Genomic DNA, 16,113 nt, shown 5'->3' on the forward strand with positions numbered 1-16,113 from the left:
GAGAGGGGGTTCGTTGCAGCGGGGAAATAAGTCCACTTTGACTCCCTTCGGCCTTGTTTGGTTTGGAGGGAGTTGAAGGGGACTGGAGAGGTTTGAGGAGAATTATTCCACATCACAATAGGTGTAGAATAAATGTTTTTGGCTTGGTTATCAGGTTGGGTAATGAAAGTTGTCTGTTGTAAAAAAAAAGCCGTGGAATAAATCACTTCCAATCTCTCACTCTTATGCATTAACCGAACATGGACTTAACTAGTGACCAAATCTGATTCGTATCCTTGAAACATAATACAGGATATCTCGACCCCCAACTATTAAAACAGGTGCAGTTTAACTCTCTCGGCAGTTTTGGAGGGCGTTTTCACTAACGTGGTAGTATTGACCTAGTCTGTGGCGTCGACATGGCGCTTTGGTTCTATTATAATTAAAAAAATATATATGTGGGATCCATTTGTCATTCAAAAAAAATAGGACCCACATATCATCCTCTCTCTCCTCTTTCCTCCTTCCTCTCTCTCCTCTTCGACCGTCTGCAAGGGGCAGGAGTTGGAGCAGCCGGTGGACTTTCGTCCGCAGCACACGTATGCTGCATCCGGCCTACTTGACCTCGCCATCACGCTCCTCCGCCTCACGCTGGACCCAACCACCATGTTCTACAGCTCCGCCATCCACGTCCACACCTCCCACAGTCTCCAGCTCGCCACACTCGCGCTGCTCTCTGAGATGCTGGGTAGGGGGCTCCTCCCAACCTCGCACACCTGCGCCGCCGCCGCTGCTCCAGCCCTGCTCCTCGCATACGGCCAAAGGTGGAAAAGGGGAGACAAAGGGAGAGATAATGGAGAGAGAGGGAGGAGGAAGAAGGGGGAGGAGAGAGATGATGGCATGTGGCCCGATAGGGTTAATGGACTCTTCTGTCAGATATGGATCATGTTTGAGGAGACGAAGATTCTAAAAGCTAGCTGGTTTGGTAGGTAGCTATAGCCTCTAAAAACATGAAAAAAAATGGTTCCTCAGCTTGTAATTTTCAGTTATTTTCTAAATAGATTGTATAGTTATACATCACATAAAATATGTACGCTTTAAATTGGATCATGCTTTAAATTGTAAGTGAGTTTCTAGTAATGGTAACTTCTCTTACAATTTCTAGCTCTTAAATTGGATCATGTTTTTTTTAAATATTTTCAGCTTCTCTATATAATTCAAATTGTCAATCATACTCTATTACAATGTCAAAAATCTAAAACGACAGAGTAGTAGTAATATTGAATAAAATATGATACATTTGAAAGGGTATAGTTCGAAATGTACATTTGAATCCAACTCGGGACAATTCGTCGGTATGCTGTGTGGACGGGATTGAGAGAGACCTGACGAGTGGGTTTGCTGTTCCGGCGTGGGGGCCGGGGGAGTTTCTGGTTTCCAGCATCGAGGATTCGAGATGCTGCCATTGTGCCATGCTGCTGGTAGCCTGTGCTAGTCAGCCTGTTCACTGGTGCAGTGGTGCTGCTGATGCTCAGCTCAGGGCCCGGTCTGGGAGAGTCAAAGATTCCCGGTCCATGGTTTGAATTTGGAAAGAGAGAATTTCTCTTTTACTTTTCTAGTAGATCTGAAAATTATTTTAATTTTGCTAAGGTGAACCGGTGTGAGCTGAGATCTACTCCCTCCGTCCCAGGAAGAAGGGATTCTGGAAGCCCAAGGTAGTTTTAGAATAAAGAGTAAAAGACTAAACTAACCTTAGTACTAGTACATCCAATTATTAGTTACAAATAAAGTATTACTACTGCCACACATTAATAAAATATAATTAGTACTCCATACTCAAACACACATGGAGATACAGGGCGCCAAGGTGCCAAATAATTTGAATGAAGAGTTAAGCGCCACTTTATTGGCGGGATGTAATACAAATTTAGCACACCCCACCACAACAAACCCTACAAGTTTCAAATCTGAAGTTTCCCTCCCACTTTATCACTTCATAACTCTGCAAAAACACAAGTTTCCCTCCCACTTTATCCCTTCATAACTCTGCAAAAACACATCCATGGCTTTAGATCTAAATATAGCATTAGATGATGGAGATGAACATGCTATACCTAACCTCAATGAAGCAGTGGCTGAAGAAACAGCAGCGGCTGATCAGGAGGATGACCAGGTTGGAGGTGATCTCCATGGAGGTGCCAACCGTGAGCTTCCTGGAGGTGATTTCCAAGGAGGTGCCAACCATGTGCTTCCTTTTGATCTCAACTTGCATGCATCTGACCAAAGGAGAAATACATCTAGGTAACCTTGTAAACATGAATAGAAAATAAATGATCTTTGTAGATATGGCTTGCATAAATCACTCTAAAATCTTTGCCATTTCTCTGTAAAAATGATCTATAACATGTGCATTGATGCAATTGCTATCTTCTTGGAACAAAATTGGTCTTTGATAAGCTTGAGAAAACAATTAGGACTTGATTTTTTTTCTTTGATATTTACCAACTCAATTCTGTCAAGAGTTGAGCATAATGAAATTTATTCCCTTCCATAATATCAGAGGTTATACTAGATTCTAGATATGCTAGATTCTGCATGGATAGTTTGGTTAGGCCATGTTTATTTCAAGGTGAAAAGTTTTTAAGTGTCATATCATATATACGAACACATATTTAAAGTATTAAACATAGTATAATAACAAAACAAATTACAGATTCCGTCTGTAAACTGCAAGACGAATTTATTAAGCCTAATTAATCCGCCACTAGTAAATGTTTACTGTAGCACCACATTGCTAAATTATGGCGCAGTTAGGCTTAAAAAATTCGTCTCGCAATTTACACGCAATCTGTGTAATTATTATTTTTTCTATATTTAATACTCCATATATGTGTCCAAAATTCGATATGATAGGGTGAAAAGTTTTTCTTTGTAAACTAAACAGGGCCTTAGCCAAGCTCTGTGGATTTGGTTGCCCGATGGCCAATAATGAAGCCCATAAGTAAGGCCATGTTTAGATCATTTAGTCCCTGGATATTAAACTTGTCCCTTACTGTTTTGATCTAGGAACTTCAGTAAAAAGGACTAAAAGCACGTAGACCGAGGGAGAAAAAAGAGAGTGGTTATCATTTTAGTCCTTATAAATACCTCTAAGAGGGTCTAATAGATTTTAGTTCCAATATACACCTTTAATCCCTTTTAGTCATCCCTATTTAGATTCTTAAGGATTAAAAGTGACTAAAATGGAGGGATTAATAGATTACTCCATGACCAAACATGACCTAAGAAAACATGAATGCAGTTTACATTTAACTATCCTTCGAGATAGTCACGTCTACAAACTAAACCTATTTTTGAACGGAGGATGTATAATGAATAAAAACTGAACTACTTTCTATGAAACTGAACTAGTGATCTAAGGGCGAGGTCAGCGAAGGTGAATAGACTCATCTGCCTAAGGCTTTTTTAAGTATACAGACACACATTTAAAGTATTAAACGTAGATTAATAACAAAACAAATTACAGATTCTGTCTGTAAACCGCGAGATGAATTTATTAAGCTTAATTAAACCGTCATTAGTAAATTTTTACTGTAGCATCACATTGTCAAATCATGTCGTAATTAGGCTCAGAAGATTTGTCTCGTGATTTACATGTAAATTATGTAATTGGTTTTTTTTCCACATTTAATGCTCCATGCATGTATCCAAACATTTGGTTTTGATGTGATGGAAAAGTTGAAAGTTTGAAGAAAAAATTGTGAATCTAAAGGCCTAATTTTAATAGAAACGTTCGCCCAACATATGTTTGCATCTCGAGCCTCATAACTGTAGTGGGAGTATTTGATACACACGTATACGACTGTTCCATCTTGTTTTAATTTTCGACAAAAATATTGATAAATTTTTTGATCTTTAAGCCTGAGGAACAAAACCGTATAGTCGTGCGATTTTACTTTCAAAATGACGATAAAAATTCAACGAATGTCAAATGTCAAACCTTGATTTCTCCCTTCCAGAAGTCGAGAGTTTTTGAATTCCTCAACTTGCCGTCGGCTTGTCCCTCTTCCCGCGTGTTGAAATCATCTTCCCTTCCAGAAAGCCAACGCCTTCATCTGATCATCTCCTTGGCCACCAAGAAATGCCTTCGTCGAACACCTCGCCACGCCACGCCGCGCGCGCGCCCATGGCCCTCTCCTGCGCCGCCGAGTGCGCGCTCTCCCTCGCCTGCGCGCGCTGGGCGCTCCGCCGCCTCTCCCTGTCCGGCGCCGACGACAGCGCGTCCTGGCCCGCGGCCTCGCCCTCCTCCTTCGCGCCCGTCCCGCGCGCGTGCCGCTCCGCGCTCGCGGCCTGGCAGCAGGGGCACGACGAGGCGGAGCAGGCGCCGACGCCGGCGCCGTCGCGGCTGTGCCCGCCGTACCGCCTCTCCCACGACCGCGCGCGCGGGGAGGTCGTGCTCGCCGTGCGCGGGCTGGGACTCGCGCGGCTCGAGGACTACCGCGTGCTCCTCGACGCCGGCGGGCCCGAGCCGTTCGCGGGCGGGCACGCGCACCGCGGGCTCCTCCGCGCCGCCGTGTGGCTGCTCGACCGGGAGGGCCCCGCGATCCGGCGGATGGTGGCGGAGGCCGGGCCGGCGGGGTGCAGGCTCGTGTTCGTCGGCCACTCGCTCGGCGCCGGGGTCGCCGCGCTCGCGGCCGTCGTGGCGGTGAGGTGCTGGCTGGAGCGGCTCGGCCTCCGCCGCGGCGACGTGAGGTGCTACGCGATGGCGCCGCCGCGGTGCATGTCGCTCGGTCTCGCCGTCGAGTACGCCGACGTCGTCCACTCCGTCGTGCTACAGGCAAGCCTAGCCTCCCAACAACATTGTTGCCTCTTTCCCCTTAGCTGATATCGCGTCCATTTCTAGCATTGTTTATCGAACATTCTGCAATAAGAACGGAATCCGACCTCGATTCATTTCGTTGCAATGATTTTGGAATTCGAATCGCACACTCAATTCTTGAATTTGGATGCAGGACGATTTCTTGCCAAGAACTCCAGCGCCTCTGCAACACATCTTCGGATCAATTTTCTGGTAATTAAAACAGCTAAAAATACTCTTGTTATCCATGTGTTCCAACGGCGTTGATTACTGGTTGTTCCAGCTGTTGATTCACCAATTTTTTTAGAACAAGTGATTCACCATTTTTTCTGTTTCTTGCATTGCAGTTTGCCGTGCCTGCTGTGTTTCATTTGCATGAGAGACACGTTTGTGTCAGAAGAGAAGCTTAAGGATGCATCTAAACTCTACGCTCCAGGAAGAGTCTTTCATATCGTGGAGAGGGAGAACTGCAGGTTAAGGGCCAAAATTCCAAAAATTAAAACTTTTTTAAAATTAAAAAAACAAAATCCTTGTGTGCTAGTATGGCATTAGACATTAGTTAGAAGCTTCCGAAGATTAGCTGTTATATTTACACTTGATTTTAATTGGCATTGTATCCACATTGGCTGCTATGCAGATGTGGGAGACTTCCGCCGCAGGTCAGAACGGCAGTGCCAGCAGAGGGCAGATTTGAGCATGTGGTGTTGTCATGCAACGCCACTTCTGACCACGGGATTATTTGGATCGAAAAGGAGGCTCAAAAGGCTTTGGATGTGAGTAATTTCGTCTTTGCACATGCCTGCCTGTCAATAGTAAAAAAAAATTATCCCTCTTTGTAACCGATCAATTATTCTTTCTTCCCTTTTTACGAATCGGCACAAGACAATACCCGTTTCATTGTATAGAGTAGGAGAAAAAGTGGTATAACCAACATGTTGCATGGCTTTCTTTACCAAGTTGTTGTTCATCCTTAGCAACATGATTTCATTAATCATTTTACCTGATGTTTAATTTCTTCGCATGTTCCTTTTTTTCTTTTCTTTCGTTTGCTGTCCTGCATGTTCTGGTTGCCAATCAGTTAATGGAGCAAGAAGAATTGACACTACCCCCATCCCAGCAAAAGATGCTCAGAGTGAAAGAAACGGAATCACTCGCAGACCACCAAAAGCTCAGTGCAGGGAATCCACAAGAAGACGACACCCTCTCCTCCTCGTCACCGTTCAGTAGCCCTAGAACTTCGACGACATCATCATTGCGCAGCGAATCGTCGTCGACGAGGAGCGAGTGGGATGAGCTCGTGGAGATATTTCTGAGTGACCATGAAGAAGACGGTGATGGTAGGACAAACATGTGTAACCGGGCAGGTTGTTTGCCTTGCTGTAAATAAAAGATTGTTGCATAGAAATTTTAGAGTGTAAATGAACTATATTGAAATTAGAGTGTAAATGAACTAGAAGATGGTTAAATTTTATTCCAATTCGACCTCACGATCAACTCGATTGAATGTTAATATACAGAGGCTCCAATAATCCATCCGTACCAGTGTACTATTGTCCCAGATACTAGTAAGGCTAAGTTATACTCCTATTTCTCAACTTGAAACTTTAACTTCCTCGTTGTTTTTCAAACTGTTAAATGATATGTTTTTTTAAAAAAATTCTATATAGAAGTTATTTAAAAGATTCAAATAGTTATTAATCTTAATTAATCACGTGCTAATGGGATTTTTCGTTTTACGTGTGTCAAAAATCTCTCTCAAAAACAAAGAGATCGAACGCAGCCTAAGTAGTACTCCATAGTATTGATCCACCATATGGGTACTAGTAGTAATTTTTCTCTTCACAAAAATTATTCAGTTACCTTATCACTATATATATTTCTAATTTCTATCAAGCTTGTATGGGGTAAAATGGGTAAAAGAAAAACATCATATTGAAAAAAAAGAATAAAGACAACATTATTCATCGTTTCGCCCACAAATAATTGTAATATTGTGACACTTATTTCTAACTAAAATTTAATTATATGAATTCATATTTTATATATGTGTTCTTAATGACTTGAAATCCAATATTGAAAAATAAATTATGATGAAAACAAATATTAAAAACAACTTTCAAGTTAGAATTTAAAATTTGATTGTGTTTACTCTCCCTGTTTCAGATTATAAGTCATTTTGACTTTGGTTAAAATCAAACAGTTCCAAGTTTGATTAGTTTTGTAGAAAAAAATGTAATATTTTTAACTCAAGACAAATATATTATAAAAATATATTCAATTATTGATTTAAAGAAACTAATTTGATGTCGTAAATATTACAATATTTATCTACAAACTTAATTAAATTTAAAGTAGTTTAACTTTGATGAAAGTTAAAACGAATTATAACGAGGGATTAATAAACTGAAGAGCAGCTGAAAAATTTGTCATCACTTATCACCATGACACGGCCGGTGACCACATTTCGCCGGTGAACACACAGACACAAAAACTAGCCGTTACTCTATATCGTAGTAGCATTCAAACTAACCAGCCACGCGAAGCCACCACGACAACCGCAGCAAAATCTCCGGAAGCCGCCCCGCCACCGAACCGAAGAGCGCCGCCACCGCCATGGGGAGTCTCGGCGGCAAGTCCGACTACGAGAGCGTCCGCGACGCCCGCATCTCCGAGAACCTGGTAAGCATCCTTCTCCTCGATCATCAACTTTCGGGTTTCCTCTCTGGATGAGGAATCTCTCGCGCGCGGACGCGATGGCAATGGCTCGCCCGCCGCGCTGATTCTTGGGCGAGTCCCCGCAGGCACGGATGGAGATGCTCGGCCTGCGCCGCTGCGCCGGGGAGTTCAGTGCCATCGCCTCCGCCTCCGCGTCCGCCTCGGCAGCAGCCAGCCGCCGCGCCGGGATCGGCGGCACAACCCCGAGGAGGAACCCCAAGCCGCCGCGTGTCCTCACCCCGCTCCGCCGCTCCGGCCGATTGGTCGCCATCGCCGCCGCGGCGCCGGCCGGATCCGCGTCGGGTCCCCGCCGTTCCGCCCGGCTTAACGGGCAGACGACGGAGCACAAGGCGCTGCCTCTGAAAGGTTGGTCCCTCTCGCTGCCGCGTTCGCTGAAATGCTGAATCTCCATGGCATCTGGCTGCCTGAGATGGGAACAAATTCTTGTGCTCTCTCTCTCTTAGGATCTTTGAGTAAGTTTGCCGCGGAGGAAGCAGAGGAGGAGGAGGAGGAGGAGGAGCAAGAAGAGAAGAAGGCGATGGTGGTGATCGACAAGGAGAGGGTGCGGATCCTGCAGGAGCGGAGGTGTGACAGCAAGGGGAGGGGCGCCGTGTACGACCCTGTTCTTGGGATTTGCTGCCATTTCTGCAGGTAGATTCTCCCCACTGTCAACATTTACGACCGATTAGTGCTCCTCATCTTGTTCTTAATCAAGAATGCTAGGTACCATAGTTTTCATACTGTGACTTGTTGAGAAAATTTCTTCATAGTTTTCGTATGATTTGTTGAGAAAGTCTCTTCTCGTGTGATCTTAGGCAGAAGAAATTGTGCGGCGAGGAGGGCTGCAAGCGCTGCGGGGAAGGAGACCTGAACCAGCCTTGCATAGGTAAAAAAGAAGCAGTAAAAAGGTCAATTTTTTGGTGTCAATTATTATGTGCAGCTTGATTGCAATAGTCAACTCCTTTTCTGTGTCAATCTTTGACAGGGAAGACGGATTGCTCCTCTTGCCATTCTTCTTATGGAATACTGTGCCGTGCTTGCCTGAAAGTGAGGTATGGGGAAGGTAAGCTTCATGCTGTCAAGAAATGCCATTGTTGTTGGTCAGCTTATTGTGTTGGTAAAGCTTCTGATTTTGAGATGTGGTATCAGACATGGATGAGGTCAGGAAGAACAAGAACTGGATGTGCCCTCACTGTATTGAGGAGAAGGGTACCAAGAAATTCTGGATATGTAACAGGTATATGATTCTTACAAAGCTTTGATATTTCATCCCAATATCAAACTGAAGGAATGTATGACTATGCTCACTTGCTCGATTTTTCATAAAAACTATGCAGCTCCATCTGCTTGAAGAAGAGGAAGTTATCACCAACTGGAATTGCCATATACGACGGTAATTCTGCGTCCACAACTTGATATATGAGGCTTATCCATACTGTCAATGCTAATTCTACCATGATACATGTTGTTCTTGATGGTCCTAAATCCTATCTATTTTTGGATCCCTTAACAACAGCGCGGGAGCAAGGTTACGAGTCTGTTGCGCACCTTCTCATGGACAAGCTGAAGTGCCGAGCATTCTGAGGTCTTCTATGTCGTTCAGAGACGACGATGATGTTTGCCTAGCGCACTGGAAGGTGGAAGGGCCCCTTTTGTTTTGTTGACAGTAGGTATGACGCACTTTAGGAGAAAAACTAGTGTAGAAATGAGTACCACTATTGTGCTCAAGATTGTGAATCTAGTACTAGAACCTTTTGTAGCCGATGTTTCCATATGCTGCTTGTGTTTGGGGGCAGCTGGGCTATTGACTGTTCTTCTGAAGATCCAAGCAAGGGAACATGTATTGCCTTTTCAATCAGTGGTTGATGAGTCATGACCATAACTGTGTCTGCTACTTGCTAATTTCATGGCTTAATGTCATTTGTACCAAACGATAATTTTGTTAAACATTGGTGCCTTGGTGGCATGCCATTTGGATAAGTAGGGTTTTTTCTGAGAGACCATTTGAATCTCTAATTGTGAATTGTGACAAACAAGCTACAATAACTTCGCAAATGCTACTTACGTTATGGCAGTTTCAAAACCGTTTCAGTGCACGGATTTTTTGCTGTTCTCACAAATATTAGGTGGCCTACCTTGCACTTGCATAACAAGAAAAAAAAATCTGCCTTTATCCAAATGAAAACTTAGGCCTTGTTTTAGCACGTCTGATGTCTCCAACTTCTTGATATTTCTACACAGGGAAAGTCGTGTGCAATAAAAAATACAAGCACAAGTCGTCCTTATAGAAAATAGGGTTTATAAACTAAACTAAAGTGGCTTAAACTACAAAATTCTCTTATTTCAGTCCGAAATAAATACACAATGTGTTACTAACAATCTTAACCTGCACCCATCTCCAACTTCAACAATGTCTGTAACTAGAAATTCCCAGCTCAAGAAAAACCTGGAGTTGAAGTTGTGCCAAAAGGGATCACCTATACATTTGTCAACAAATTTTCTCCTAAAAATTTGACAGATGTAATTATAGTACAATCATAGTGTAATTACACTATAACTTGTATATAACACAGTAACTTGTATATAAGTTCCATGTAATTTTGAATCATTAGATCTATTATAAGATTTGTTCTGATGAAGAAGAAAAAAAATCACAGCACACATATGTGAGAGGATTTGTTCCCACGACCTTCATTTTACCCAAAAAACATGTTACGGGGAGATTCTTGAAAGTGTGTAATTATATGCAAGTTATAGTTGTCGACGTTTGATGTCGCGATTCCGGTATTTGCATAGTATGGGGATCGTTGGTACTAGGATATACGCGAGACTGAGGTAAAAGATAGAGACAGGGATTTTTATACAGGTTCGGGCCCTTGAATGGTCAGGTAATAACCCTACATTCTGTTGGCCGAAGCCGATATTGCTCTTATTCACCATAATCACACCGGTACAATATTTGGGGTAGCTTATATAAGTGTTTGTCGACATGGCGGTCTGAAGCTCTGACTCGTAGTCGACAACAGGGTAGTCTTCCTCCTCGAGTTCGTGCTCGGCGAGATCAGAGATAACGCTATGTCTCTCCTAACAGTATCCGGAGACACCGTAGGGGACTAGCCGTGCTTATCTCTAAAGTCGATATCCAGCGTCTTGTCTTGGCGTATGTTAGTTTGTATGTTGTGGCCTCTGTTGTCCCGTAGATTGTGGTGGGTGTGTCGTCGATGTCCCCCTCTCCTCCTAAGGGGCCTTGTATTTATGTCCCCTTATCCAAGTAGAACTAGGGAAACCAGTATGGATACAATCCGAGTAGTCTTTGTCGTTTCCATATAGAACTCTGGTTGTCTTTCCTTATCCGGAACTCCTCCTATATTCGCAGGTTGTTTCCGTATATGACATGGTAAGTGGTGGGTCCTGCTGAGATTTAGTCAACTACTATTAGGTATGTGGTATCCATAACCCTGATAACAGTGTAATTACACTATGATTGTACTGTAATTACATCTGTCAAATTTTTAAGAGAAAATTTGTTGGGAACCTCTACGGCTCAGGTGCCCGATCATTTGGAGAAAAATCGGGCGATGATGTCATGCAAACTTCTTTAAACTGATTTATCTCTTAAATTACTTATCCAAATCATTATCTGATTGCACCATTAAATTTGTTGCAATTAAATCTTAAAAACAAGACCACACATGGATATATTCCGACGAAATTTTTTTTAGCTTATTATTGAATTATTTTTAAATGTTGCACGATGTTACACCTGGTATATCGGAATTGTTTCACTAAGTAGATCGAAAATATTTCACTCGTTTAAATTGAGTGTTGTTTCACCTTATATGAAAACAATGTTTCAGCAAATAGCGAAAGATTGTTTCAGTTCACTGCAACATTTAATCCATACATAGTAAAACATTATAACTACACTAGGTGAAACATTTTTCGGTGGAACAAAAAATAAAACGAATTCCCTTAATAGGGGGTTTCCAAAATATGTGGGTTTTTTTTGTTGCAATGAAAGATTTCAGTTCACTACAACATTAGATCTATACATAGTAAAACATTGTGAGTACACTCGGTGAAACATTTTTTGTGGAACAAAAAAAAAATCAAATTCCCTTAATAGAGGATTTCCAAAATATGTGGTTGATTTGTTGCAGGTGGGGGCAGGTATTGTGGTGGGGCCCAACGACATCACTGCCTGCGGGGGCGGGGGTGGGGGGAGCGCCCGATTTTTGCTCCCCCCGCCCGATCGCCCGAGGACAAGTATTCTCGAAATTTGTCGCAAAATATATAGCAAAATTGGTGCCAAAAAGCCCAATGATAAAATCTATTGTCGGCCCAAACTATTTGTACTGAACTGGGCCCGGTTGGGCCAGTTTTCTCAACCGGGCCGGGTCCTGGAACCGGTTGGAATTTTCCATTTCCAGCAAGTCCACGGCTTTACGGCTGCTTGCTTTTGCGCAAGTTTCAAGCGATGCGCCACCGCGTCGGCCCCGCCGCCGCCGCCGCGGCGGCGCTCCGGCGGTTCTCCCACCTCCGCCCGCCGGCCCCGCCGGACCCGAGGCTCGCCTTCCTTCGCTCAGAGTTTGATGGCCGTGAGCCCGGCCGACAGCCACCGTCACCGGAAACAAGAGAGGAGCCAAAAGGTGGCGAGCGCGCGCGCTCGCCGGTGGCCGTGGATATCGCGCACCCGTGGCCGGAGTGGGTGGCGCTGATGGAGCTCCTCCTTCAGAGGGGCCACCTCGACGCCTCCGTGTTCGCCGGCGGCGCGGCTGGCTCGCCGTCCAAGGATTCCAACGTTATCCGCACCGCCTGCCTCCGGTTTGGGCGAGAGCGGCCGGAGCTTATCAGGTGAGATGCTTCAGCTCGTAGGAGTCGCCAATGTGTGTGCTTCTTTGCTCTGGATGTTGCGGTGCGCCGGTGTCACTTGAGTATGCGATTGTCATTGATAGGGCTATGGTTTAGCTGCACGCACGCGAGGTGTTTGTGGAAATGCCCCGTCAATATAGTTGCATTTTCTTGGTCAGGTAGCCTGATGCACTCGAGGTGGTCTAAATGGCGTATGATATTCATGTGCCTTGCATATAGAGCTGAAACCCTTTTGTTGCAGGCATCTATCAAGATGGGATATCCAGGTTGCTCTCCGGTATGGGTGCCCCAGCATTGACAGGAAGGTTGTTAATTCTGGGAAGCGATTACGTGCTCATGTAGGCCTTGATGAAGGAGAGGTAACTAATAAATACACAATTATTTATTTTCATGTACTGTATTTTTCTCTATTACTTTTATTTTGAAATTGTCAGTTACCAATGTTTGTGAATAGAAAATTGCCTAGTAGCAGTATTTCTGAATAAAATCTTCAAACCATTGGGTTATGAAAAAAATTGCAACATTATAATTAGGATCACAAATGGAGAGAAGAAACTTCTGCATGCTTACAATAGTTTGATGACAAAATTAGTATTTTAATGCTGCTTATAAATCTATATGTTATATAGCATTTCTCCAGCATCAGCTTATGCTGACAGGTCTGCAGCCAATGCAATTTAAGGGGTGGATGCGAGAGGGCATATGTAAAGGCTCGGAAGGAGGAAATTGGAAGAACTGTGGATGTTATGCGCATCCTTTTGACTTATGGGCTTGACACAGTTACTGGCAATGTGGAGAACAGAGCATGTCTAAACAAAACCGTTAAAGAATCCATTAAGAGCCTACTTAATGAGATTGTTGGGTTCGATTCCATGGGTCCTGGTTCCAGCACTGAAAAGCCCACACACCGTATGCCAAAAGGACAATCTTCTATTCCTATGAAGCAGGGTGATTGGAATTGTCCCAAGTATGTTGGAGCCTTTTAATCACATATACATTTTGTGATAATGCCACGCTTTATAATGTCATATGTTATTGTCAGATGCAACTTCTTGAACTTTGCAAAGAATATAAAATGTTTACGCTGCAATGGAGAATTTGAAGAGAGGTATCAGCTGCTCCATGAGAACCAAGAGCATCTTCCTCTCAAAAAGGGTGATTGGATATGCAAAAGGTGAGGTTTCACAAATCTCTAGTTTATAAGATTGACTCGGAGTTGGAATAGTCTTCTTTTTGCACCTGTACTGATCTTATATTTTCAGGTGCAACTTTTTGAATTTTGCAAAGAATACAAGATGCCTTCAGTGCCATGAGAAACCAACAAACCGTCAACTCAATCCAGGGGAATGGGAGTGTGTCTCGTGAGTGGCATTTTTGTTACATATCACTGCATATTTGCATTCTCTTAATAGTTAGTATCAATATGAGAACTTGGCAACAAAATGATGTTAGTGGCTTTGTCTGGTCTTTCAGTGTCATGATTATCTTCTGCTTACTATAAAAAATTTTCCAAGATAACTATACGATTGATTCATGACAGGTGTAATTATTTGAACTTCAAGAGGAATGCATTCTGTTTGAAATGTGGTTGGAAAAGACCAAAATCATTGAACAACCAAGACAGTATTGAATCACAACGTGACTTAGATGATAATAAGCATTCTGCTATTTCATTTATCCAAGATGGCATCCAATCGAGGAGGCAAATTCTGCAAAATAAGGCTCCATTGTCTGACGAAGATTCAGACTTCTGGAGCTCCGAGGAGGAAGGGGCCTACCACAGTGACAAAAACATTCCCCCAATAAAGAAGGATTACAAGTTCCTTGAAAGTTTTCCCATCATTGGGGGTAGGACTGCTATGTCTCAAGATCCTCTTGAGAGGGAGAAATGGAAGGACGAAATGTCCAGGAGAAACAAAGGGCTCCTAACAGAAGTATCAGAAGAAAGTAATCGGCCTTCGTGCCCCGTTCGTATTCCGAGAAGCATTGAGCAGATTGAATCTGGTGACGACGACGACGACGACATTTCATCATGGTTTTCTGGTGGTACTAGTAATATTAACATGAAAAAGGCATAGCCAGATTTCTGTAAACGCTAGTATCTGCACAATTTCATCTGTAATATTTACAGTGTAGGCATTCAGTAAGAAAAAATCATGTCTCGCAAAGAACTTCAGTATTGTACTTCTGCTATGATCTGTCTTGGCAAATAATATACTATGATTTTACAAGTTTTTGTATTCGTGTAGTGGCTGGTTCCATCCACTTTAGTACTAAACAACGTCGAGTTCTTATATGTACATGATTAACCTGTAACGAGTTTCGAGTTTTAACAGTTCTTGTACTGTCGAAGAGCATGAGACCAACCTCTTATCACACAGCTAGACGCTTGTTTTGTAGTTTCTTGTTGCATTTCTCTCTTGTGCCAGTACTCCACCTGCACGATTTTGTTGTGATTGAATTTCAACAAACATATCCACCCAATTATGACCAATCACCAAACCTGCAAATAACTGGAGACCCGACACAACCAACACATAACCTGCAATTTCTACGCTCATAAAATCATTGAATCGCCCCCTCCCCCTCTCCCCTCCCCCCAAAAGAAGATGAAGAAGAAGAAGAAGAAGAAGAAGAAGAAAAGATCAGTGTATTATAAGGATCGAATTGTCTTCTTTTTCTGTCCTTGCATGTTTGGTATGAGATTCGAGCCCAAAAAAAAGGAGATGATGCTTAACGTTTCAGGAGGTTCTTGTGCATTGATTTTCTAGTTATCATGATCATGGTCCCCAACCTTCTTCCTTCCCTCTGAAATTCCCATTATTCAATTCTTGCAAAAATATCGCAAAATTCCTTTATTCCAAAGGAGGCCGCAAAACGCCTTTTGAAAAGTAAATATAAGGAGGAAGAAATGGAGATGTTTAACCCATTTTTGACATCAAAATGGACCTAGGAATTTTAACCCATTTTTGCCGGAATATGCATTTAGGCGCTTGGTTGCATTGTCAACCTGACAGCGACGCACAACGGCAATGTATGGTTGGTAATAATGGAAAAAGACATCACATATTTTCGTAGCAGTAGCAATTAGCACCAACAACTGTCAACTCAGATCCCATGGGTCCGTTGCATGTCTCGAGTGGTTAACTCCGATTTGGTGGTAGCTAGCCAGCTATGTGTGTGTGAGCTACCAACCATTGAGCTGCAGAATCAAGCTTTTGCACTGTAGATTATCTGGATTCACCTTGCATATTTTAGCTTTTTTTTTTTTAAGAAAAGCCTAGGACTCTTATTACAAGGTGTGTGATGGTCGATCTGGCTTCAAGCCTTACCCCTGTCTTAATAAATTTAAATACAAGAGCCCTTCCTCTTACCACGGCCATGTAGATATTTTGTTTTATGGGCAGTGATTATGGCATATTAAAATGACCATGGGCATGATTTGATTTTGGTGCAATCCCTTCTTCCTATATAGTTGGTACCCACTACAATATTAACTCCTATAAAGAAAGCACCAGGTTAAGCCACATCATCAGGATTTTAGAGCCGTCTGATCAATCAATTGTCAGATGCAAGGCACCGTTAGATCTTCTTCCTTGCTGGACACAGAAATAAGGACCAAGTTGGTGAGCCGGCCCTGTTAAGTCTGTCCGAATTCCTGCAAACCTCTGCTGGACACACACCACGAA

General features: G+C 43.0%; 3 protein-coding genes across 3 annotated transcripts; all 3 read left to right on the forward strand.

Moving 5' to 3' along the window:
* Positions 1-4,096: 4,096 nt before the first annotated feature.
* On the forward strand, positions 4,097-6,322 carry LOC107277785 (uncharacterized). The gene is made up of 5 exons (XM_015774146.3): positions 4,097-4,816; positions 4,992-5,050; positions 5,185-5,310; positions 5,475-5,610; positions 5,916-6,322. Exons 1-5 carry the CDS (start codon positions 4,121-4,123, stop codon positions 6,222-6,224), a joined length of 1,326 nt encoding a protein of 441 aa, XP_015629632.2. The 5' UTR covers positions 4,097-4,120; the 3' UTR covers positions 6,225-6,322.
* Positions 6,323-7,352: 1,030 nt separating this feature from the next.
* LOC4333890 (uncharacterized) lies at positions 7,353-9,568 on the forward strand. The gene is made up of 8 exons (XM_015774591.3): positions 7,353-7,516; positions 7,639-7,918; positions 8,017-8,203; positions 8,368-8,438; positions 8,538-8,615; positions 8,702-8,789; positions 8,890-8,945; positions 9,069-9,568. The coding sequence occupies exons 1-8, from the start codon at positions 7,451-7,453 to the stop codon at positions 9,134-9,136; spliced, it is 894 nt and encodes a 297-aa protein (XP_015630077.1). The 5' UTR covers positions 7,353-7,450; the 3' UTR covers positions 9,137-9,568.
* A 2,435-nt stretch (positions 9,569-12,003) lies between these two features.
* Positions 12,004-14,655, forward strand: LOC4333891 (zinc finger protein VAR3, chloroplastic). The gene is made up of 6 exons (XM_015777393.3): positions 12,004-12,406; positions 12,666-12,783; positions 13,084-13,391; positions 13,467-13,598; positions 13,687-13,785; positions 13,965-14,655. Exons 1-6 carry the CDS (start codon positions 12,030-12,032, stop codon positions 14,500-14,502), a joined length of 1,572 nt encoding a protein of 523 aa, XP_015632879.1. The 5' UTR covers positions 12,004-12,029; the 3' UTR covers positions 14,503-14,655.
* Positions 14,656-16,113: the final 1,458 nt, after the last annotated feature.

Source organism: Oryza sativa, chromosome 3 (genome assembly GCF_034140825.1).
Source record: "Oryza sativa Japonica Group chromosome 3, ASM3414082v1".
In the NCBI taxonomy this organism is placed as follows: Eukaryota; Viridiplantae; Streptophyta; class Magnoliopsida; order Poales; family Poaceae; genus Oryza; species Oryza sativa.